The sequence below is a fragment of the Hippocampus guttulatus genome, chromosome 7 (genome assembly GCF_054856545.1).
Source record: "Hippocampus guttulatus isolate MCC_2025c chromosome 7, RoL_Hgut_1.0, whole genome shotgun sequence".
Taxonomy (NCBI): Eukaryota; Metazoa; Chordata; class Actinopteri; order Syngnathiformes; family Syngnathidae; genus Hippocampus; species Hippocampus guttulatus.
The window spans coordinates 7,479,275-7,505,236 of record NC_141267.1 but is presented as its reverse complement, the minus strand read 5'-3'; the positions used below and the strand labels follow the sequence as shown (position 1 = coordinate 7,505,236).

At 40.5% G+C, this 25,962-nt stretch overlaps 1 protein-coding gene across 3 annotated transcripts; it reads left to right on the top strand.

The window, feature by feature from the left end:
- ptprc (protein tyrosine phosphatase receptor type C) lies at positions 1-25,916 on the top strand. Of its 3 annotated transcripts, none has more exons than XM_086115335.1 (32): positions 1-136; positions 329-532; positions 632-719; positions 7,250-7,264; positions 8,824-8,919; positions 9,702-9,734; positions 9,854-10,108; positions 10,216-10,443; positions 10,518-10,637; positions 12,327-12,452; positions 12,559-12,720; positions 13,061-13,210; positions 15,206-15,420; positions 15,520-15,580; positions 15,784-15,892; positions 16,066-16,103; positions 16,755-16,846; positions 16,938-17,028; positions 17,117-17,193; positions 17,346-17,382; positions 17,468-17,565; positions 17,944-18,069; positions 18,165-18,319; positions 19,899-20,034; positions 20,631-20,780; positions 20,922-21,012; positions 21,343-21,476; positions 22,732-22,866; positions 22,938-23,054; positions 23,133-23,293; positions 23,853-23,988; positions 24,955-25,916. In XM_086115335.1, the coding sequence occupies exons 3-32, from the start codon at positions 656-658 to the stop codon at positions 25,246-25,248; spliced, it is 3,702 nt and encodes a 1,233-aa protein (XP_085971461.1). In that variant the 5' UTR covers positions 1-136; positions 329-532; positions 632-655; the 3' UTR covers positions 25,249-25,916. The 3 variants fall into 3 exon arrangements, with proteins under 3 accessions (XP_085971461.1, XP_085971459.1, XP_085971460.1); XM_086115333.1 differs by having other exon boundaries at positions 8,821-8,919; XM_086115334.1 differs by having other exon boundaries at positions 601-719; positions 8,821-8,919.
- The last annotated feature ends 46 nt before the right edge of the window (positions 25,917-25,962 follow it).

Sequence of the window (25,962 nt, the reverse complement as noted above, 5' to 3'; positions counted from 1 at the left end):
ATGTGTGTAGTGAACGAGGGCGGAGTCACAAAGAAGAGGACCTTGAAGATGTGTTTCACTTCTGTTTGTCACATTTGGAATTATTCTGCTAAAAGATTTGATTTCCACCACTGGCACGGGGTGGACATGAATGCATGTGAGTCAACACTTCCTTTTCTTTTGGGTCTCCAGAACATGGAGAATGTCTTTTGTTATTTTCATATTTTGTATAAATGTGTGTGTGTGTGTGCGTGCGTGTGTGTGTGTGTGTGTGCGCGCGACATATAAATTTTCCAAAGACATCCGTTTTCAAAAGTGGCAAGCAAGTGATGTATTTTTTTTTCTTCAGTCAGGTGGTTTTCACACATGCTCGATGCGACGACTTCCTTTTCTTGGTGACAGTGGTGAAATGAAGCTTCCTGTCACCCAACGTTAAGGTAAAGGCAACTTTGTTCGGCGTGACATCACTCTCGCTTGAATTGAGGGTAGAGGCGAAGTTTTTGGCGTTGGGGAACAAGTCCAGGAAGCTGCGTCAATAGATAAGTCACCAAACGTAAGTGGCTTAAATAATGTCTTCTTTCCCTCCTGATGTTGACTTTCAAATTGCTTGTGGGACAACAGAATGGACATCTGGCTCGTTGGTTCTCGCTAGGTGACCCGGTGTTTGGCGGCACACATGGAAGGTCATTGTGGTCTCTGGACCCTGCTGCTGTGGGCTGCTATCATCTCTCCGGCCTCCTGTAAGTAACCATTGCTTTGGCATCAGAGGAGGAGCGGTTGGATCGGTGGGCTTTCTGTCTTTGACAAATGTCAAGTTGTTTCTCCAAAATGTTGCTCTTTAGTTCACTCTCAGTTCACACGGAGCCTTTTTGAAAAATGAAAATTGTTGCGAGAGCACAGTTGACGTGCCGTTTTTTGACCCGCAAACATGAACAAGTGACAGCTTTGCGTGCCCCTCAGGCTATAAAACGTGTTCAATCAAAGGCTGCTGGTGGGAAAGCGAAACGTTGAGCACAACGTTCTGTTTCTGTTCTGCTTTGTGTGGTGCTGTGTGCGCACTCGTGTGTGTGTGTGTGTGTGTGTGTGTGTGTGTGTGTGTGCAGGAGGTGATGGAGATATTTTGGGGTTGTTCCTGTAAATTCAATCTTTGGAGACTGTCAGGATATAAATGACATACACGGGCAGGTCCATCCACATTTTTAACCTTTATTACACATTCCTTTTACTTCTATAGATTATATTTCACTTGAGGTCTTTAATATATCATCAGGCAGTAATACCCAGTATTTAAACGAACGTTAAATTATTTTAAGAGGATATAGTTTTGGGCTTCAACACCCATACAAGTGCGCATACAGAATGCGGTGAAGGCTTGCAAAATGTCTGTCACATTAGTTGGAGGCAGTAATTGGAGTAAATCAAAGATCTGTCAAGCAAGTGCTGGTCACTCTCTGGTGTACCTCCTCGTGTCAGCTGAGAAATATTCAAGCTTGCCTGTATCAAAGTCAAGGCCTGGGGACTCACTGAAAGCAAACCGAGTGTGTCTACGTCACGTTGCTCGTGAAATTCATTTCTTCTTTTCGTTTTGGCAGAAAAAAACGTATGAGAATTCTTGAAAATAGCTATTAAATCACTATTTTTCATGACTTCTGAATTCAAATGACATTTGTTGTGAAGAAATATAATAATCAAATGTCAGGGCAATTGTGTATTCATAATAATGTGTTGGACATTTGGACACGTGAATTTCATAGTCATGATGGCCCTCTGAGGGAAACCAAAACCACAAAGTACAATGATGCATGAATTAATGGTTAAGAATTTACTTTCTTTTGTAGCTGTACCTTGTTGGTACTGGGAACATAAGTATACAGTATATTTCTAGAGCAGTGGTTCTTAACCTTGTTAGAGGTACTGAACCCAACCAGTTCATATGCACATTCACCAAACCCTTCGTTTGTGTAAAATAAAACCATAATTAAAAAAAAATTGTTTTTTTTTTTTTTTACAAATTCCAGACATTAAAAAAACACATGTATTAAAAACTGAAAAAAGTCAACACAATTAGTATAAGTATAAATTGTTGTAAAAGTTTTTTTAATTGTGCACAAAATGAACCAGCCAGTGATGGCCAAGCAGGAGGGTCATAACTAATTGACATGTTGAGCCGGGTGTGTCTTACCCTCCATTGCAGAGGCTCCGTCGAACCCTTGAGACTGATTCACCAAACACCAAGGTTTTGATCGAACCCAGGTTAAGAACCACTGTTCTAGAGTAATATTTAGTCAAAGTCACACTTGAACTTCCAATGCGATGCCATGTCAGATTCACAGTCTGGATACTTATGGATGGTGTTGACCCCTGCCAAGGCCTAAATATTTTCCACTTAAGCATGTGAACAATTCAAATCAAGATTCTTAACACTTTCATGCACCCTGTAACCTGATAACATTGTAAGCTGTCCACTGTAGTAACCACTGTCCCTGAAAAGGTTAACAGAAAGTTTCATTTAAATCCGGAATTATTTCTGTCTCGATGCACCGTATTGGCCCGAATATAAGACGGTGGTTTTTGCATTGAAATAAGACTGAAAAAGTGGGGGTCGTCTTATATTCGGGGTCTAGACATTATTATACCCATTCACGATGCTAGATGGCGCCAGATATAATTGAAGCAAATGCTGAACTTGACTCCCCAGGCCAAAGCGAACCCCTGTCACGAAGAATAAAAATAAAAATAGCAGTAGCACGAAGAAGAAAAATAAAAAAATAGCGGTAAGAAAGAAAAGAGAAGAAAACAATCGGCCAGGTTAACCGGCAGCTGTGGAGAAGTTATGATGTAAACTTCAAGATGATGGTGATAAATGAGGCAGAGTCTTCAAACAATTGATAGATTCAGATATTAAGATTTGAATGAGGCAAAATAACATGCTTTTTTCTCTCAAATATATTTTTATAATCATTTGTTTCAGATGTACTGTAATTATTTTCTGTATAAAAATTAATTTGGTGTTCAAAAAGTATTTTTTCAAACTTGAGTCTTGAAAAAGAGGGGGTCGTCTTATAATCAGGGCCATCTTATATTCGGGCCAATACGGTAATTCAAATGAAACACACTTGCCTTAAGCAGTTAAAATTAACTGAAGTCTTGTATTTATTTACAAAGTGTTTCAGGTTTGATTATCAAAAATAAATACATCAAAATGTTGCCGAAAGCATAACCTCATTTGCGGAGGTAATCACAGACTCAACCAAGCGAAGGTTTGAACGCAAATGAACTTGCATCGTTGCTTAAGCCAACGATAATCGGTGCTGGGGGTTTTTTTGCCTTTAATAACCATACACAAAAGGATGATGATGATTCACTACTTCTTCAGTTCCCTATCCAAGGAATTCGAAATGTAGGTTTAAAATGAAACTTTGGAACAGCAGTACTGGCTTTCAATTTGAAGAAGGTAGGTAACGAGGTTTCTATAAATTGTTTGAATCTTGACTGGGATCAATGTCCTGTTTGTTTTGGTTTGCCTGCAATGTATTGTATGTGGGGATTTCTTTGTTGTTGTTTTTTTGTTGCTCTCGGTTAAATTTGTTTATCTTGGTATTCATTTAAATGTCTTGACCCCTCCCTCCCCCAATTAATAAGTTCTGAAGTAGCTTTATGGTACCTCTCGTTCACGTGTTGCGTAGGAAACTTCAAGTTGACCTTGTGGTGGTAAATATTCAAATGTCAAATTTGATTTGATGTGAATAAAATCAAGTCAATGTACGGTGCTTGGAAAATTACTCGTGCAATGTTATTGGATAGACCAATTATTTCAACAACTCAAATTAGTTGACTCCCCAAGTACTGTCAAAAGTACGAATAGTAACGTAACATCTACTGTGTAATGTAAACAATTACTCAACGTGCATTTTATTGCATTGGTCGATGCTCTCGAATCAAGTCCAAAATACAAAGTTGACCTCTTCCACGTTTCATTCTGACTCGTCTTCATTTCCTGGCTGATTAGAGCAGCGCGGTCCAAACGTACAAACACGAAAACGCAAGCAAAAGGACTTGAGGAAAAAGTCAAGAAAAAGGGGAAGCGCAAAATGAAGAAGTTTAGTCAGAAATGTGAGGCCCGCTGCACATCTAAAGCAGTTTGGGATGCGTAAAGCTACAGTCACCGCGACACATGTTGGATGATTCAGGGGTAAATTGGATGAGACGAACTCTGTTAGAGGTGGATTCTGGCGCCAGGCAGTAATTTGGCTTCTGTTCATTACAAAACAGTTGTTTGTCACACTGCGTCGTATTTACTCTTGATGCATCATGAAATGGAATCTCTCAAACCTTCCATAGATACCACCTCCGTTCAAGGCTGCGTGTGTGGGTGTGTGCGTGTGTGTAGTGGTGAAATGTCAGTGCAAGTCGCATGCATCACCCCCCGCTCCACCCGGAGAAACAGAGAGCGCACTAAACCACATCCTGGCATCACTGTCATTGTTCGCCTCATCAACTTGCTTTCATTCTGATGTGCACTCTGAAAGCAACGCAGACATTAGCCGAACAGTGTTTTAACTCTTGAGGCCAGCCGTGGTGAACAACTGGATTTCAACTTCATTGTCTGTAGTATTTTACGATCAAGAAAATATATATTTTTTAAATCCACTTCAGTGCCAGTGTTTTATCACATTGGCACTCAAGTGAATTTTTTTTCACATACTGGTTGTCGTAATTCTAAGCTACTGCAATCATGAAAAAATCAAATCAAATCAAAAATCAAATAATGCCGGTGTTCTTTCTTGAGTGAAACCAAATGTGAGAGAAGCGGCTGGTGTCAATGCAAAGCAGGAAATGATGGCTTGCTGTGTCGTGTCGTAGCAACAAGCTCATGCTGCACTTCGTCTGTTCTCTTCCCATGAAGTCACATCCACTCTTGACATTTGAGTTGTAGTTTTCTTTGTGTATTTTGATAAGCCAAACACTGACTGATCACGGCATTAGAGACACAACCCAAATCTTTTTAAAAGCGAAAGCATCTGACTGTGTCAATCAAAACTGTATGACTGTATTTGAAACTTGTTTTGTTTCAAATTTAACGATGGTGAAATCTTATATGCATGTGTAAACAAATTCCTGATCCAATAAATTCTTTTAAAATAGATAAATACATGGAAAAAACTCTTCCACAATGTTTCTTACTGCTGTGAATCATAATGAAACATTAAATATTGTAAAAACATTTAAAAATAAAAAGTCAACTGATTGCTTTAATATTGATATGACAATAGTAAAACAGATTACAGAACTCGTAGTGCGACCTTTTACATACAGTACATATGCAACCTCTCATTTAAAGCTCGTATTCTTCCATCAAAAATGAAAACAGCAAAAGTCACTCCAATTTTTAAAAGTGGACAAAGACACTTATTTACAAATTATAGACCAATATCACTACTACCACGATTCTCAAAAATATTAGGAAACTATTTTCTTGCAGACTTGATAACTTCATACATAAATATGTGTTATTAAGTGAAAATCAATATGGCTTCAGAGAAAAACGGACTACCTCAATGGTAGTAATGGAGCTTGTGGAAGCAATAGCCACTAATATAGACAACAAAGCATTTATTCTTGGGATTTTTCTAGATCTAAAAAAAGCTTTTGATACAATAGATCATTGTATATTATTGAATAAATTAGAGAGATATGGTATTAAAGGCATAGCATATAAATGGATTGAAAGTTATTTAGAAAACACATATCAGTATATGCAGTTCAACAATAAAAAATCTAACCTACTGAAGATTACCCATGGAGTTCCTCAGGGGTCTGTGCTTGGACCAAAACTATCCATCTTGTATATAAATGATATCTGTAGTGTCTCAAAACAATTCAAATGTGTCCTATTCGCTGATGATACAACTTTCTACTGCTCTGGAGAAAATATGAAACAGCTCCTGAAAACTGTGGAAAATGTATTAAACAAATTAAAAAACTGGTTCGACAGGAATAAAATTATCACTAAATTTGAAAAAATCGAAGTTAGTTGTTTTTGGCACAAGACCAATCAAACACCAAGTTAAAATAAAGGTGTAAACTCAATTGAAATAGAACGGGTTTATGAAAATAAGTTTCTTGGATTAGTAATAGTTTACTAAACTATCCTGGAAGCCACACATAGACAACGTTAAAAGAAATATATCCAAAACTATAGGGATCCTCCACAACACTAAGGATGTGTTAAATAAAAGATCTTTGTACACATTATACTACTCATTATTACTTCCATATATGACTTACTGTGTGGAAATATGGGGAAACGCTTGCAAAACAAACACACTCCCTGTTTTAAAACTACAAAAAAAGCAATCAGAATAATCAATAGATCTAAATAAACAGAACCCACGAATCCACTATTTATCAAATCAAACACAATGAAATTCTATGGCCTGGTTGACTTTAGCCCAATTAATGTACAAAGTACATAATAACCTCCTTTGCCAAAACATCCAGAAGCTCTTTGAAATTAGAGAAAGTTGTTATAATTTAAGGGGTACTAACCAATACAAAAAATCCAAAACAAGAACAAACATCAAGCAAAGGAGTGTATCAGTAATAGGTGTCAATCTGTGGAATAATTTCGAAACGGACCTGAAAATGAGTAAATCGCTTGTCGAATTCAAAAACAAATTCAAAAGATTAGTCCAAAGAAACTACACAAATCAGAGTTAAGCTGATAAATTTGATATATCTATAACATATAGTAATACATCAGAATTACATTGATCAACTTATTAAATGTATTAATGAAATGTATGAAATGTAGTATTTATTATGAATATGAAAAAATGGATATAAAGTTATGCAAGAGTGAGTATGTATATACAAACCAAGAGCTGAAAAGATAGATAAGTACAGTACACATAGGGATAAAAGCATTTGAAGATATGTTGATTTTTCCTTTATTTTTGTCTGGAAAAACTCAACTCATACGTTGCTACATAACAAGGGGTAGGACTAGATAAGTTTCTTCCTTCTTCCTACTCCTTTGAACATAGAATTGTGATGATGACTGTTTTTTCTTTTCCTTTTGATAATTTTTGCTTGCCTTCACTTTTGTCAATTTGTTGTTGTATTGTGTTTAATATGTTCAATAAACAAACAAACAAACAACAACAACTACTACTACAGTTGTGCCTTGTAATTACCGGTATGTAGCCACATGTAAATAATCTTTCCTTTTCATATAATGATCCATTTTCTCTTCTGTTTCTAATTGCAGGTCAAAGCAGAATAGGTGAGTGACAATTGATTGTTAATTGCACACAACACAATTGTTCATATTGGCAAACATGGCAAAGGGCTACCAGATTGACGTTTGAAGTAATTCATCATCCTTCAGACTTCCAACACAATCCATCCAGGATGAAGTCTAACCTTGATTTTGTTTAAATTAATTTTCCCATGAATGATATTAACTATTATATCCATCCATTTTCCGTTCCGCTTATCCTCACAAGGGTTGCGGGGTGTACTGGGGTCTATCCCAGCTGTCTTCGGGCAGTAGGCGGGGGACACCCTGAACCGGTTGCCAGCCAATCGCAGGGCACCCAGAGACGAACAACCATCCACGCTCGCACTCACACCTAGGGACAATTTTAGAGTGGTCAATCAGCCTGCCATGCATGTTTTTGGAATGTGGGAGGAAACCGGAGTACCCGGAGAAAACCCACGCAGGCCCGGGGAGAACATGCAAACACCACACAGATATCTATCGTCTAAAAATATCCTATTTCCATATACTGTATAACCATCCATAAAGAAATACATCTGTATTGCAATGTATTGTAAAAATGTAGTGATTGGTAGTGTAGTCTTTCACATAGCTGACCGTGGTACATTTCAATTCCATAACCCGTAATAGCATCCATTATCCAAACCGCTTCTCCTCACGAGGCTCACAGGCATGCTGGAGCCTATTCCAGCTGTCTTTGGGCAGTAGCTGGGGTACACCCTGAGCTGGTCGTCACAATCACAAATTGGGACACACTGTGATCAATTCCCATGCATGTTTTTGGAATGTGGCGGAAAAAAAACTGATTACCCGGAGAAACCCCACGCAGGCACGGGGAGAACATGCAAACGGCACACAGGAAGGAGCCCAGATTTGAACCAATGACCTCTGCACTGTAAGGCAGATGTTCGAATCAGTCGGCCACGCGCCGCCTATAAACAGCATAACGTTTAAAAAGGGCTGGTAGACAGATGATAGTGTCTTGTTTTTGTGATGTTAGAACATTCAATTGCCACAACAGTGTAAAAAGTAACTGTTGATGATTTGTATCTGCTCCATCCATCCATCTTTTTTCGCACCTCTCTTCATTAGGGTCATGGATGTGCTGGAGCCTATCCAAGCTCACTTTGAGTAAGAGTCGGGGTAAACAGCCATTAAAACTCACATTTACACATTTGGACATTTTACAGTCTTCAATGGGATGAAGAAGCTGTTTTTAGAATGTGGGAGGAACCCCATGCAATCATGGTGAGAACATACAATCGCCACCCTGGAAGAACTGAGGCCAGATTTGATACATGCTCCATTAAATGCTTTGACATGCTGCCATTTACAGAAAATCACAAAGCAATAATAATTTGGGCACCCACTTATTCGTCGTTGGATGTTGCACAGTATCCAATCCAAGGAACGTTTCAAAGAAATCAAGACTCACGTTAATATCCGCGCCCACCCACGATCACCCGGTCCAGTGTCATGTATTGTTCACTGTGTCTGAATGAAGACTTTCAATGTGTGCATTGAAGCATGTATGACAACATGTGTTCTCGCTTCTTCAGCAGCTACCACGGCGAGCTCCGCAAAGATTTCAAACAGCAGCTCAACAGCCTTTCCCACAAACTTCCCTCAGATCTCTAATGAAGAGACTACTCCAAATGGTGAGATTTTTCCGAATAGTTAACCGTACCGTAATTTCATGTGAATAATCTGCAATTATTTTGGAGAAAAAAAAATCCCCGTTCTGTACTTTGATCAGGGGTTGATAAAAATGACTAACATTTTTCACATTTTCTAGCCGTTTAACAGTTCGCAATCGACCAGTAGTTCGCAAAGGGGGTGTCGGTCGATCCCATGGCATGAACTCAGTCACTGCCAGCCATTCCAGTTTTGGGTTTTTTAAGCGGAAGATGTTTGGGAAACCTTGAATTGATGTTATCTTGGGCTGCCACTATTGATTTTTTTTTTTTTAGAATCGATTATTCTCTGGAAAAACCAAATAATCAGATAAAATTCATTTTGCATGAAACTTGAATGCCAAGTAGTTGTTACGATTACGTTTTTTTTTGAACTCATTATTGTTGTTGATTTAGACTTTTTAATTGATCAAACAAAATGAACCAAACAACAGTTAAGCAATATCACGGGAGTGAGTGATTGACCCAGCAACCTTTTTTGAAACGGAGCTCCTTCTTGGCTACTGATGAATGCTTGTTGATGATGTTCAGCTTCATGTACATGTCAGTTGCAGCTACAATGTGTGTCAGTTGCAGACTACAGGTGCAAATAGGGATTCTCTTCGTAATAGATTAAACTGGCAATTCTTTTTTTCACAAATTGACTGTGATGCAGTTATTGCAGTGATTCCCCAGGAGGGAGGTGATTGGGGGTATTTTCACACGTCTAATATTTTCCTTGTTCTCTCTCTCCCCAAACAACACAGAAAATTATCCACCAGCCATGATACCCATTCAGTGTGAGTACCACTTTACTCATTCATTGAAATGTTATTTATTTATGTATTTATGTTTTGTAAATTAATCATGAAAGTGGTCACATTCACAAACATTTAACACGTTTGTTTGTGTTCCGCAGGCTCCTACACTGTGACATCCATCAAGTATGGCTTCAGGTTCAACATCAGCCGCTCTTTCACTGGCATGTACACAATCATTTTGACCGAAGATGGCGTGCCACTGAAAAAAAAATATAATGAGAAACAGGTCGACATCCTGAAACTCAAGCCATGCACTGCATATGACCACCAAGTACAATATCCCGCCAGTGATGGCAACATTGTAGCTTGTAACTTCAGCAGTGGTACTCGGAAGACATTAACAGGAGACATGAGTGAGTAAAACGGCCTTTCACTCTTTGACGGAATTGTATCTTCAACTTAACTTCACGCACTTATTGGATTGGTGAAAACACATCTGAGCATGGCATGTATATTTTAGGCCAAGATGACATCACTTTTGGCAGATGCAACACTGGTTGTCTTTCACTCTCCACCAACTGGAATATCAGCACGTCACTGTCACTTCCAAATCATGCTCACTTGGAGCGATGTGACAATAATTTGTGCGTCAGACCGGCCTACGCTGCCATTTGCTCTAATCTCACGACAACCTTCACTTGTGCAAGTCGAAATTCTTCCTTCACGCGAAGAGAATTCATCAGTGCGGGTAAGTTTTAACTATACTGCCTTTGCAAAAGTATGTCACAGCCAATTTATCTGTATGCTTGTTTTATTCTGCAGATTTCCTCCCTGGATTTTCAAATGTAATCCCACAGAATGTTTCCTTGGGCCTTCCTGCAGAAATCACAGCAGAGTTACCGCCCCAATGCTCCAATCTCACCGTTGTTTACTCTTGTCTAGGTAAGTGGAAAAACTCGAAAGGGTGACATAAACATTGTCAGTGTGTGCTTGTGGATCTTCTCATTCATCCGGGTCATTTCTTTCTGATGGATCGAATCAAAAGCAATCGCAATGGCAATCGTAACCGGGCGGAGCAGTGCAGTTGCCATTGTCATTGGATTCATATAGCAGTTGCTGTTTATCTAATATTTTCTTTCGCTTATTTAGCCCCACGAGGGAGTTCAAATGGATCGATTTATTGACAGTGTCAAACGAAACTGAACATTACCACTTTTGCGAACGTTTTGGGTGCAGCTCTTGGACCTCATAAGATTATACAACTGGCATATGGCTCTATACACGTTCTAATACCTGAATCCCAAAAAAGTTGCGCAAGATTATGATGTTGCTTTGACAGTTTGTCAGCCAAAACGAAATTTTCTCTTCAACTCTGCATGGCCCACGGCGGAATCATTTATGATCGTGTATCTCCAGACGGAAGTGTGTTCAGTGGTAGCTCGAGTGGCCCGACTTAGGATTTTCAAGTTGCCAGCCAATTCAGGCAATTTTTTGTGTTGAGTTGAGAGAAACAATTTCTCTTGAGCACCAAGTAGTCACAAAAAGCAACAGAGGCCACTCACTTGCTTGAAGCTTTTTTTTCTTGCCATTTCCAGTTGAGGTTCCAAAGTGTGAGTTTTACAAGTAGTTTATTTTCGTGAACCAGATCACTTCTGAAAGTCCCCTTTTTTTGTGCGTCATGTATTTTGTATTATACTGCCCTTGATGGCCAAGGCGCGCATACCAGAAGCATCAAAATTTCAACGGGCATGGAAGCATAAACTTGTGATGACCAAGTTGTTTAACTTGTTACATTACTGTTATGTAACAGACGTTACAGAAATATTTCTGGTGCTGGAATACAGTAACATTATTTTCATTCATTTTATTGTCTAGTCAAGGCATAACTGCATTTTTTTTTTTTTTTGACTCAGCATCCACATTTTTTTTTGCGGGGGGAGGGGTTTGTTTCCCTATTTTACAGCGTTGCTATAACAGCTTAATTAGCCGGAAAACTAAATCCTTCGAAAAGCTATTTGATTTTGAAAACAAGGACGTTATGACCACGCAACAGAGAAATGAGAGTTAAACAGATAATGTCGCTACTTGTCCCGTTGCTACTGCCCAACAGTACCACTCAAAAATCTGAACATACATTCTCATGAAAACTGCATTGTGAGGGAATCCAAATTTGAGTGTGAGCCCAACATTTAACAAAGAACTAGATCAGTGTTCTCAAACTTTTTACCACCAAAAAAAAAAAATAATAATGATAAAAATAAAATAAAATAAATAAAAAGCTTTTCAGGGACCACTAAGCAACATTAAAATAGAGTTGTGTAGTTTGCTTACGTGTTCATTGAATAAAAAACAGGGCAAAGGTTTTATTCATAATAATATTATTCAAGCTTATCGTACGCAATGCAAGACACTCAAACAGCGGTTCACAAACCTTTTTCGAGAATATGAAACAGGTGTACTCAGTGACTCAATCAAAGTGTTACACATGAAAGTCAGATAATGAAACTCAAACGAAGAAAAAATAAACATCAAAACAGGCTGCGGGCTACGGCCCCTTCCAGGATCCCGACTTGGATAAGAGTTGTAGAAAATCAATGTGGCATGGTTGTGAGATGTTTGATGTCTTTTCAGATGGTAACATCCCCAAGAACGTGTCTGATCTGGAACCCTTCACAGACTACATCTGTACTGGTCAGATCCGGGAGTTTGATGTCATCAAAGCAAACCTGACACCACTTTCTGTCAGGATTGACTGCGGTGCGTTGAAATCGGCCGCAGTGAATTCGAGACAACTTGTAATGTTGAAGGTATTACGTACACATTTGCCGAGCAGGGTTCAAGGTGGCTACTTGTGCATCCACAGATCTTGAAATCCAAACTGTAGCGACCAGCAATACTGATACATCTGTCGTACTGGCGTGGACGGCAACGAGTGAGAATTGTACAGATGTCATATCCGGACTAAATCAGCTAACATATGAATGCACATGTGTGCCTCAAACGGAAAACAGGAACGTAGGATTTGGTAAGTAAGCGAGATGCCCTCTGGTGTTCAGGAGAGGAATATGCTTGATGACAAACGTAAACTTTCGAATCATTTGCTAGTCTTGACAGTGTCGTCTTTGCATACCTATCATGCCGACGACATAAATGTTAAGTCAGAGGATTATGTCTCTAGTAACGACTTGTACAAAGAGTCGAGAGAGAGCACAAATGTTTCTCTTTTTGTATAGCAAGTAAGACAAATTGACAACAAGTCCTCCTTCTGTAAGACTTAAAAGTGTCTCTTTTAATTATTGAGGAGGTTAATGTCGTTGGCCTGTTGTAATTAAATTGTGTGTAAATTCATTAATTTTTTCCCCCAGATGTGGCAAGCAAAGAAAATGAGACACACGTTGGTTGTACCGTTGATGGCTTGGATCCATACACCAATTATACATGTGAAATCCAACCCATCTACAGGAATCAGTATGTTGGACAAGCAAAGAAACATAATTTCACAACTGCCATCGGGGGTAATCATTCATTGCTCTTTGATGTCCAATAATTGTGTTCATTTTCTTTGATTTCTTCTCATTTCTCTCTTTAGTCTTTGCCTCTCTTTTTGCTTCCTTTCTATATTTCCTTTCAACATCCAAAAGCCGTCTTGAAGGTCCATCCTGCCACTAACGAGTACCAGTAACGAGGACAAAAAAAAAAACATCCACAAAAGATATTTTGGCAGAAAGGGATCATCACGTGGTCTATGGTCACGTGCCACGAAAACCTTTGACTTACAATAGTCATGAGTGTCAGTAGTTTAACTGGCCCGGCCCCCCCAAACATAAAACAACTTCACCCAGAGAGTGACGGTACACTCATCAACCATGACACCGCTGCCGCTTTTCCTCATGTCTTACAGCAGGGGTGGCCAACCCGCGGCTCGCGAACCGCATGCGCCTCTTTGGCTGGTTCAATGTGGCTCCCGCGCTTTCACACGACAAGCGTTGAAAACGCCTCGGTGGTGGCAATGTCATTCAAACAACGGTGCTAAATACATAGAACGTACTACGTCAGCCTATCATCAATCCCGTTACTTGATTGACATAGAGGGCAACCTATCAGATGACTGAATCACCACTTAAGCGCAAACAACGGCGCTAAGCGCTAAGCTAGTCAACGAATTACCTCTGATGTCAAGGCAGGGACTGGTCCCAAGTCGACCACAAGGGGTGGGAGGAGGAAATGGGGGGGGGGGGGGCGTGCGTGCGTACGTGTGCGTTTGTGTGTGTGTGTGTGAGTGCGGCTGCCCATTTGTATGTGGCTCTTTGCAGTCCAGTAACACGGGAAAAAAAAGGCTCTTTTTCTCCGACTGGTTGGCCACCCCTGTCTTACAGCATCTCCAAAATTGTCATCTACCAGTAATGAGTGACCAAATGAGCCATTTGCAGATCTCATTGGCGCATGGGTGAAAATCAAGAGGTCACCCAACGACAAGTGCTTTTGAACGATAGTACATCGGTGTGTGCCTAACTCTCCACCTTAATGCTCGCAGGAACTGTTGAAAAAGATTTAAGCCTTAAAGGACAAAACGACAGGTGCACTTTGCGCCATGTTGAACGGCTCTAATGGAATTTTGAGGCTTGAACGCAAATCATTGTACACCTCTCTTGATTCTTCACAATTTGCCGACAGAAAAAGACCCGGACCGGTCCCCCCCCAAAAAAAGGGCTAAAATTGTACATTTCTTGACCACATTTATTTTGTGAATATCTTGAAACTGATCAGGAAGACCGCGAACAGACAGAGGCTAAGAAAGCTACCGGACAGCGAAACGAATGAGAGTCAGGATGTACGATAAGCCCAACCGAAACAACACAAAACAACACATTTATTTATTCAGCCTATTTGTGTTTTGCTGGCAGTGTTGGGAGATGCAATGCATTACAAAACTAGCGATTTACAAGAAACATGAATTTTCTCACCAACTAAGTCAGGAATCTGTCATCGGTGCGCTATAAACACATTTCATAACGATATGCGCCTGTATGCATGAACATCCTTGCGCACTGGGGCCAAGTAAATAACCACAAATTTATTTCCGACCTGTGTTATCGCCATGTCCCGGCGTCGCACACACGTCCTAGTCATTGCACAAAGGTCATGAAAATTTTCATTCATTTTAACTGTTGTCTCCCTGCAGTTGGTGGTCAGTGCATGGTGTATCAAACGACACAGTTTAAAATCGATGAAATCAAAAACATCGACTTTTCAGCAGTTGAAGTAGTCCAGATAGTAGCTTTCTACATTGACCCCCATTCAAAGTTCCATGCCGAAGAAATTCCCATACCCATAATCCACCGCGCCATCAGAAATCTGGAATAGGTCTGTTGCCACAGCAATACTCAGTCAAGAACGTCTTCATTAGCTGCCCCTGAAAAAATATTGATAGCCTAAACTGTAAAAAAATAAAAAAAAGGTCAAAAATGATAAATGATCATACTGTACAGATTTCTTTTTCCCCCTCACAGTTCCAGAAGGCATCACCAACCTGCATGCAGTTGTTGTAAACAACAATATAATCGAAGTGAATTGTGTACATTCAAACAAGTTTAATGGACCCAAGAAGAAACTCAACGCAATACTTTATCAGGATAAGACAGTTGTACAAAGAAAAAATAAAACCGACAGCAACTGCAAATTCCTCTTCCAAGATCTGAGCTACTCTACAACCTACCGAGTGGAGGTGTGTACATCCAATTTGTTTGAAATGTGGCTTTTACTTCCCCGCTTACGATTTGCTTAGGAATATAATTGCTGTCAAAATAATGTTCTGCTGTTTCAGATATTTGCATCCAACCAGGACTTCTTCAGTCCAGTCTGGGCAGAAACTGTCACCACTCATTGTAGGTGTTTTTTTATTTCTATGTCTATGTGTGTGTGTGTGTGTGTGTGTGTGTCTCTCTCTCTCTCTCTCTCTCTCTCTCTCTCTCTCTCTCTCTCTCTCTCTATATATATATATATATATATTTTTTTTTTTAATTCATACATACATATGTACACACACACTATAAAATACCTGATATACTGTTGTCCTGTCCTTTGGCAGACAACGACAAAGCCCTGACAGGGTTTCTTGTCTTCCTCATCATTTTCACATCTGTGGCGCTCGTTGTGGTCATCTACAGAATCTTTTTAGTGAAACGCCAACGATTCCGGTAAGCATATTTTACGACATGATTATGTCCTCATCATATTGTTCTTGTGTTGAATTCTTTTACTTGGCAATGCACAGTATTTCCAGAGACAGTGTCAATAAATGTGAATTCAAATTGCTCTTGAGGAAGAAACAGTGTAACTGTGGTCATGTGATCTTGGTGTTTGTTTGCAGAGACATGAGTGAAAACCTGCTTCTAATCCCCAATGCAAGTGAGTCCACGGAATACAATAGAAATTTGTATTTTAGTCTCATAGATTAGGTGAACTGCTGTGCTCACAAGAGTTTATATGACACTACAAGTGAGTTGAATGCACAATGTACGCCCGGTGATCCAGTGGTTCGCGCGTCAGCCTCATATGCAGAGGTCGTGGGTTCGATCCCGGCTCCGGCCTTCCTGTGTGGAGTTTGCATGTTCTCCCTGGGCCTGCGTGGGTTTTCTCCGGGTACGCCGGTTTCCTCCCACATTCCAAAAACATGCAGGGCAGGCTGATTGAACACTCAAAATTGTCCCTAGGTGTGACTGTGAGTGCAAAAGGATGTTGGTCTCTGTGTGCCCTGCGAGTGGCTGGAAACCGGTTCAGGGTGTCCCCCGCCTACTGCTCGAAGACGGCTGGGATAGGCTCCAGCATCCCCCGCGACCCTTGTGATCGGAAAATGAATGAATCAATGTTATTTTATAACTATGACTCTGCAAATAACAGACAACGGGAAATGTCGGTTTTATGCCAATCACAGTACACTCCCCTCCCTTCCATACTGGATGAATGCACCTTGACTCATTGTACGGCAAATATAACATAAAGTATAGCGGTCCTGTTTTGACGTGTGTCTCTGTTGCGCCGTGGTTTGTTCTTGTGCAGCTTCTGTGGAGCCAATTGAAGCCAACATCTTGCTGGAAGCATACAAAAGCAAACTGGCTGATGAGGGCCGCCTTTTTCTGGCTGAGTTTCAGGTTGCATTCTTTTGTATTTTGAGCTTATCCTTTGGTGCATTCATGATATATGAGGGGAGGCAAACAATGAAAAATAACTATTTGCTTTCAGAGCATCCCCAAAATTTTCACCCGTTACACGGTGAGAGAGGCCAAGAAAAACTGCAACTTCCCCAAGAACCGTTATGTCGACATCCTACCATGTATGTAGTCGCTTGGTACCTTGCAGCCAAAAAAGCAACTACGCAACACTTTTCTCCTGCGCGGTCAAACATTTGCTTACTTGAACAGACGATTACAACCGAGTCCAGCTGAGCACGGGAAACGGAGCGTCAGGATGCGACTACATCAACGCCAGCTTCATTGATGTATGGAAAACATACAGTGTATACTGTACATACTACTTGTACTAAAGTTGAGCAGCATGTAGCAAAGGCTCTTGCAGTTGGTTTTGCGCGTTTTTGGGGGGAGAAAAAAAAAGTTCAGGCTCAACTTGTTGTTGTTTGCTCCTTCTGTGCAGGGCTACAAGGAATCCAAGAAGTACATTGCAGCTCAAGGTACCGCTTCCTGTCATACACTCGCCTTATTATCCTGCATGTATTATTTTAAGTGTGGGCATGCGTGTCAATGTGTGTTTTACAGGCCCAAAAGAAGAAACTGTGTGTGATTTCTGGAGGATGATCTGGGATCAGCGCTCTTCTATCATTGTCATGGTGACACGCTGTGAAGAGGGAAACAAGGTAAGAAGAAAATGCAACCTTAAAAGTCAAGCATCATCCATTTTGGATTGCTCATAGAAAATATCGCCAATGGTGACCGAGTAGTTAGCGCGTCTGCCTCACTGTGGATCGAGATTTGAAAGGCGACATTGACCACCCCGTGTGGTGTTTGCATGTTCTTCTATGGGCTTTTTGCGTGGCTTTTTTCCGGGTGCACCGGCTTCCTCCCAAAAACTTGGGTGCCGGTTCATTGAAGATTAGAAATTGTGCACCAGGGTGAATGTGAAAATATATATATATATATATGTGCCACCCGCCCCCAAAGGCCCGCCACAGACATCAAGTGATTATGATGGTGTGTTTGCAAGTGTTTTCATCAGTTTTCATGTTGTGTTGCAGAACAAGTGTGTGCAGTATTGGCCCTCTTCTGACCAGGAGACGGAGATGTTTGAGGAGTTTGGTGTCAAGCTCAACTCAGAGGATCACTTCCCTGATTATTCCATCCGCCGTCTTAACCTGACCAATGTGAGTCTGCTGTAAAAAAAAAAAAAAAAAAAGTCTGTTATTGCTGCAGTGCGTTGCTAACGCGTCGTGTACTGCGTGTCATTTCGTGTGCCCAGAGGAAAGAAAACGCTGAGAGAGAGGTGACCCACATCCAATTCATCAGTTGGCCCGACCACGGCGTCCCCGAGGAGCCACACCTCCTCCTGAAACTCCGACGCCGCGTGAACTCCTTTAAAAATATTTTCAGCGGGCCCATTGTCGTCCACTGCAGGTAGGTCCAATTCTATGGAGGTGTTCAAGTTTAACATCTTGATTATTACAATTGGATTGATTGTCTTGTCTGAATAAATACTAAGAGGCAATTCAATGCCATGACTTTGTTTTTGTTGACCTTTTACCCAAATAGCAGCTTAACAAATTTGACTGCTTTTTAGTCAGCACTCTCATAATATCAAATTGATCTCCTCACTTTGTAAGACGTCAAGATGCAGACGTAGCCCTTTATAGTGCAAAGAATCATGTTAGGTAACTAATAAAAGAATATCCAAGTGCCTCACTCAGTCAAACGTAACAATGAAATATGTTTCAATGAGTAAGGTATCTGTAAATGAATAATTAGACTCAAATCGTCTTTCAATACTGTGCAGTATTATGAGTGGCCTCTAAAGATTTAAGCACACGATGATTGTGCATGAGCACCAACCAGTCCCTTTCAAATGTCTTCTTTTAATTGTGTGCTGATTAACTCAACAGACCTTTTTTTTTTCCTGTTGCGGTTTCCTTCTTTTCACACGCACTCATAAGTTCTAGTTCCTTTGTCTTTGACGCTAATGCTGCACGCATGTGTTTGTTTATGACTTTCATGCACTCAGGCATTTGTTCAGGGGCTGTTCAGCCATTTAGAGGCCCAAGCAAAAGCCCAGTCACTCCACATCCGTGTGCTGCAAAGTCATCAACTAAAATGTGTACATTTGATTAAAATAAATAAATAAATCTCTCATTTCCAGAGCTACCGTAGATAAAGTCCTTAACATTCTTGTTGTGGGTTACTGATAAGTGAATCATCTCGACAATTGTACTGTGAAAATTAATCAATATTTACTATAGTTTTGACCGCTTATATACTTACTCGCTGATGTAGAATACGTAAATCTTCAAGATGAAAAGTGTCACTGGTGCCACTCTCCACTTCATCTCTACGTGCATCCTCCCTGACTGACACTGACAGCAGTGCAACTGCAACTGGCAAGAGCGTTTGGCTCCTGCTGCTGTTCTAATTGTGATCCTTTTTTTTGTTTGTTTGTTTTGTTTTGTTTCACTCGAATCTGCCAATGTGCAGGAAGAAGAAAGAAATTATCCACCGCATGAGAAGGGCGGGAGAATCACTCAAAACGTTCTGAATCGATTGAGCATTTTGAGCTATTTTTAAACATTCGAATTGAGATCAAAACCAAAAAAATGTTGCTTTAAAAATGAAGAAAATGTATTCTTCACTTTTTATGGTGGCGTCACACTAAAGACAAAGAAAAAGCAACCCCCATGCGCAGTAAATTCTTCAAATGTACACTGAGCGGAAGTCTCGTGAGAATTTTTTGCAACTTTAGGCATATATTTCCAGAAAATGTTGTTTCAGTGCCAAATTCCACCATGTTGACTTTGACACTGGAAATGATTTGTTTTTTGAACATTTGAAGTGATACGACAAGACAGGAGGACGATGCAGATATTATTTTCATTATTCAATTGGAAGTCCAGTTCCTCATTCAGCCACGTCCTCCTTTTGATTGCCACTGAACTCACCTTGAAGTGATTTTGCTCGACAAACTGCAACACATTTTGTCCTTGTTTAGCGCCGGAGTGGGCAGGACAGGCACCTACATCAGCATTGACGCCATGATGGAGTGTCTGGAGGCCGAGAGCAAAGTGGACATCTATGGATATGTATTCAAACTCCGCAAACAAAGATGTTTCATGGTTCAAGTGGAGGTAAACTACACACACACACACACACACACTAATCCCATATTTATCCATAAACAGCAAGAATATCAAAATGATATTTTATATCCAGAAATGTCATATACAGAGCAAGCAAAAAAAAAAGAAAGAAAGAAAAACTTCCAGCAGGTATTTTAAACGTGGCTGTTATCTACTTATTACTAACCTGTACTTCGTGACAGGTTTGCTGGGAGTCAGAAAACAAATTTAACACTCACCCCTGACAAAATGAAAATTCAAACCAGTTTTTAATGTTAACTGTGAGTATGCTAACATGTCGCATGCTAATCTTGTGCCTGAACAGACAGTTGGTAGTGTGCTAATTTCAACGGAGAACTAACATGCTAGCTAGCGTTTGGTATGATAACACAGTGTTCCCCAACCAGCCACCACTTTGTACCCCGCCTCACAGGTATATTAAAAAAATCAATTAAAAAAAATATGAGTCCAGAAGCTGCTGCGGTCATTCCATCAGAATTCTTTTCATTTTATTCGTTCAAGAAGCTTATCAATTGCATAGGTAGGCTCATGTTCGTACCATATGATTGTACAAGCAAGTGCCGCGTGGTTGTTTCTCTCCACAGGCCCAATACATCCTGATTCACCAGGCCTTGTTGGAGCACAACCAGTTTGGAGAAACAGAAATCTCACTGTCAGAACTCCATAGTTCACTGAGCATACTGAAAGAGAACAACTCTGACAATGAACCAACCTTACTGGAGTATGAGTTTGATGTATGGCATTTTTTTTTCTCTGTCTTCTTGAAGTTACCATTGCAATCCTTTTCCTTTCCCGTTCCTTATTTTTAAACTTACGACAAATTCTAAAAATACAATTCTAAAAATAAATGTGAAATACTGTCTTGTAATACTCAGAGACTTCCTACCTACTCCAATTGGAAGACATCCAACGCTGGGATCACTGCGGAAAACAAACCGAAGAATCGCTGTTCCTCTGTCATCCCCTGTAAATATGGCAAACACTTTTCACACACAATATGGACAAAGGCAGTGGGTAACTTTGAAAAGAGTAAAAGAAGACTTCTGCAAAGATTTTCTGCAAGCTGTCTGAATGTGTTTGTCAGAGGTCACTGATGTTGGACCCAAGAGAGGGTCTGCTAGCTCACAATTTCTGTTCTACTTGAGCAGGAAAAAAAATAGAGCTCTTTGCCAAACAGTTCCCCAATATTTGGAAAGTCTCCCATTTCATTTGTCCATTGTGATTTACATTTGAATGTTCAAAAAAAGCTTTCAAATCATGTCGTGTGTGTCAACTCCATAAACTTTCCACCTTCAGATGATTACAACAGAGTGTTGTTATACGAGAGGTCGAGTCAGGATTGCGACCATGATGAAGGTCATGAGGAAGCATCATCTGATAGTGAAGACGATTCCGAGTCCACTAAATACATCAACGCCTCCAGCATTCATGTGTGTATTATTTATTAATTATGTTTGCCGGAAGTTACAGTAACTACCATTCCTGGTGTGTCATTTGGGATTTGTGAGTGATTTACCATTTATTGTCAGTTGTATACTATGCACTAAAGGCAGCCCGAGTCTGCCTTTAGTGCATAGTATCTTCCCATGAACAACTTGTAATTAAAAAGATCAACTTTTTGGGGATTCCAAATACAGAAGTAGTTCTTTGACCATTACAGGCGCTGAAATCTTCATCCATCCATTCGTTTTCTAATACGCTTATCCTCACAAGGGTCGCAGGCATGTTGGAGCCCATCCCAGCTGTCCTCGGGCAGTAGGCGGGGTACACCCTAAACTGGTTGCCAGCCACTCACTGGGCACACAGAGACCAACAACCATTCGAACTCAAATCACGCCTAGGGGCAATTTAGAGTGGGCCATTAACATGCCATGCATGTTTTTGAAATGTGGGAGGAAATTGGAATAAACCCACGCAGGCACGGGGAGAACATGCAAACTCTACACAGGAAGGCTGGGGGCCAAATTCGAACCTTGCACCTGTGCACTGTGTGACCGACATGCTAACCAGTCGTCTGCCACGGCCCCCTGAATGCAAAATTAACCTTTGAAAGTTAAAGCAGTAGTTCTTAACCTTCTGGGAGGTACCGAACCCAAACATCTCATATGCACATTCACCGAACCCTTCATGAGTGAAAAATAAATATACCGTTTTTTTACAAATTCAAGATATTTTAAAAAAGCACATTTATGACAAACAGAAAAAAGTCAATAAAATCTCAAGAGATAAGTATACTTTTTTAAATTATTATTATTATTGTGCGACGTACTATCACGACAGTCACACGTTGCCTACCAAGCGAACTAAATTTCCTCCAGCACTGATTGGACAAGCAATATCATGTGATCATCTGCAGCCAGTGATGGCCAAGCGGGCATGTCATAACAAATCTACATGTTGCGTCGCGTGTGTCTTACCCTCCATGGTAGAGGCTCAGTCGAACCCCTGAGACCGACTCACCGAACCCCTTGGGTTCGATTGAACCCAGGTTAAGAACCACTGATTTAAAGCATGGTTTATCTTCGGTTCAGCCTGTAAATCAACAATTAGTATAGGGGAGAATACGATCAAATTCCATCTTTTATTTTATTTAACATTCTGTTGTGGCAATAATATTTGTTCCTCAATTGCACCCTTTCTGATAGCCACCAATAGACAGATTTGATGTTTTCTTTGCGCACACAGGGCTACTGGGGTCCACACAGCTTCATTACAGCACAGACTCCTTTAGCGAACACTGTCGGTGACTTTTGGTTGATGGTTTACCAGAAGAAAGTGTCCACCATTGTCATGCTGTCAGGGGCCAGTGCTGATGAAAAGGTATTCAAATAATAATCAGACTCCAACATGTATTCGCTATATCAAATGAGGTTTTGCTTGCTTGTGCATAGGAGTCTGCATACTGGGAAAAGGAGAAAAGCACTTTCGGGGATATTGAGGTGGAGGTGACATCAACAGACGCTTCTCCCAATACGATCAAGCGTGACATGCTGATTAATCACATCAAGGTGCCGCAACCTTCATTCACTCCGTTTACATCCACTCTCACTCAGTATTTAATTTCTTCCTAATTCTTTGGTGAACAGAGGAAAGAGAGTCGCGTCGTGAAGCACGTCCAGTTCCTCAAGTGGGTCAATAGAGAGCTGCTGGAGAATCCCCAAGATCTGACTGACATGATTAAAGAGGTCAAGCATAATTGTGACTGTGGCAAGGCCCAAAGAGGCCCTCCAGTTGCGGTCCACTGCAGGTAATCAACCATGCAGGGAAGCTGCATCACCTGTCAATCATGGACTTGCATGACATTGAAGGCCGTTTATTTAACATGAACACCACATATTATCCATTTATTATTAACCCTTTCATGCACCCTGTGATCTGATCACATGATAAGCCTGTCCACTGTAGTAACCGTTGTCCCTGAAAGGGTTAAAACACAAATATGGAAGTAGTTATCAAGGCTGCTGACAGGCAACGCTAAAAAAAAATTATAATAAAACACATTGCTATAACTGGAAATGGTAAAAAGATGTCAGAAAGGATCAATATAAAACTGGGTTTGTGCCACTGGTTTGAAATATAGAAAAACATTTGTTACAACAGATCATCAGTAGATTCGTCAAAGTCTACTGTGTGTAATGCTATGAAGTGATGACCAATTTGTGTGTGTGTTTGTGTGTGTGTGTGTGTGTGTGTGTGTGTGTGTGTGTGTGTGTGTGTGTGTGTGTGTGTGTGTGTGTGTGTGTGTGTGTGTGTGTGTGTGTGTGTGTGTGTGTGTGTGTGCGCGTACGCATGATGCTTCTCCTCAGTGATGGCTCGTCCCGTTGTGGTGTTTTCTGTGCTCTGTGGAGCCTGCTCGACAGCGCTGAGAATGAAAAGGTTGTCGACGTTTTCAACGTGAGCCGAACCTTGCGCAAGGACCGGCAGGGCATGATTGCAAGTCTGGTAAGAACTACAAGTGTGTTCAGAGTGTGGATTTGCTGATAACATGGTTGCTCAACTTGAACGTGAATCCACCGTCAAGTCATTCCTTTTCAGCATATCGCGCTTTGACTCCCAAAGTCATTGTGGGGAAGCAACCCAGGTTACATTTACACCATAGGAGAGTCTTGCGGACAAACACGAAACATCGCACGCTATTTCATATATAGTACATTACTTGTGTTAATTGAATAGAATGCTTTTTGGAAATAAGACTGAGACAGTGGCCATCACATCAGCCTCATAGGTTAACTTAAGACTCTCAGTCAACCATAAGTTTGATTGTGTTCGTGTGTAAATGGCTGTTTTTCTTCCTATATGTGTCCCGTGATCGCCAACACTAAAAATTTACCTAAAATCAGCTGGGCAGTGAAAAGCAACATCGAACATTGACGTTTTAAGTAACATGTTAATCCTACATACAATTAGAAAAATAAGTGTATGTAACAAAGTAAAACAACTACAAGTAATGACTCACTCAATTGTAAACAGTGTCCATCGTGAAGAGTGTCATCATTGCTTTTTTTTTTTTTGGAAGCGCTCTTAACTCATTCAGTTCCAGCCAATTCTGGACCAAGTCTGAAAAGACGTTTAAAAACGTCTTTGGGAGTGAATGAGTTTTAATTGCCATAGATTTAAAAGATTGTTAACCGGTGAATGAAACAACCAATAATGGTGTCACAATTACCTTGAGGCATGGTGGACATGCACAGATGACTGTGTGTGCCACGGAAGGTGAGTCTCCAGACATAAATGCTCAACACAGCTGACTTTAGAGTGTACACTGTGATCTTCGTTTGTGACTAATGTTGACTTGAGCTGACGAAAAAGCAAAACAGACTCCCATGCGTGAATTTTCTACTGCTCAGCGATATATTATATCTCTATATTTGTCTGCCTCCTTTTAAACCATCGTGTGCTTTTTGACAGGACCAGTACCGGTTCTTGTATGATGCACTGGATGGGGTCTATCCTGTCCAGAACGGAGGGATGAAAGCAGTTCAGGCCTCAGAAGCGGACTCTGTCCAATTGGTCAATGAAACATTAACAGGGCAGGAAACGGAAGAGAAGACTGCAGACGTAGTCAGCGATACCGAGATGGGCCAGCAAGAGGCTGCAAAGAGTGATCCTGTGGTGCCCCAGGGAGGGCAAGAGGATAAAAAGGAGGCTGAAAAATTATCCGGCGCCCTCACGGAGACGCACGGTGTCACTCCGGAGGTCTGAGGGGTTGCAGGTTCATTTGCAGCCACGTGCGCTTCAATGGGATGCTCCCCTGTGGTCTGCAAATTATATTTGGAACCGAGCTAGATGTTGTTTTCGAGGCCTCGAAACCTTCCATTTATTGGGGATCTTTCCAAGTTATGTGAGCAAGCAATACGGACAACGCATCATTTTGTTCAGGTTTCTGCATCTTTTACTTTTGGAATGCTTTTCTTAAGCTTGTGGAAGATGATAAAAATGTCACCGGGCCACATATCACTTTTACCGCATCTCTTAAAATGGGTGAATTGACCATGTTTCTGTACATCATTGCTTCATCTGAGAATTTACTTCAAAATGTTATCGTGTAATTTATTACACGATACTGCTTTATTCAGTAAGCTATATATTTTTTAAATGATCTTCATCGGCCTTGATGTCTGTATTAAGTATCTTTGCTATCATGTCTGGAATGTGTCTGTACAGTACTTGTGTGACTTATGGAGGGTACGGTACTCTAATTCACTAAAGCTAGCCAGCGTGTATGTCGAGGAGATTGCTGATGAAAAACGTTCAGGCTAAACGGTTAAATTAATGGTTTAAAAGAATGTCTTAAGATGAAGATTTTAAAATGCATCAATATGGTCTGTCATTAAAAAAACAAAAAACAAATAAATACATTAGCGAGTAAATTGTGAAATCATTGTGAAATGTTTACTCAAGAATATTAACATTCAC

What these genes read in the sequence shown, in the direction of transcription:
- ptprc (XM_086115333.1), top strand. Translation starts at nt 656, where the DNA reads ATGGAAGGTCATTGTGGTCTCTGGACCCTGCTGCTGTGGGCTGCTATC. An exon ending in GAAGTACATTGCAGCTCAAG is followed by an intron (nt 17,383 to 17,467) that starts GTACCGCTTCCT and finishes TGTGTTTTACAG; the next exon opens with GCCCAAAAGAAGAAACTGTG. An exon ending in TCAACGCCTCCAGCATTCAT is followed by an intron (nt 21,477 to 22,731) that starts GTGTGTATTATT and finishes TTGCGCACACAG; the next exon opens with GGCTACTGGGGTCCACACAG.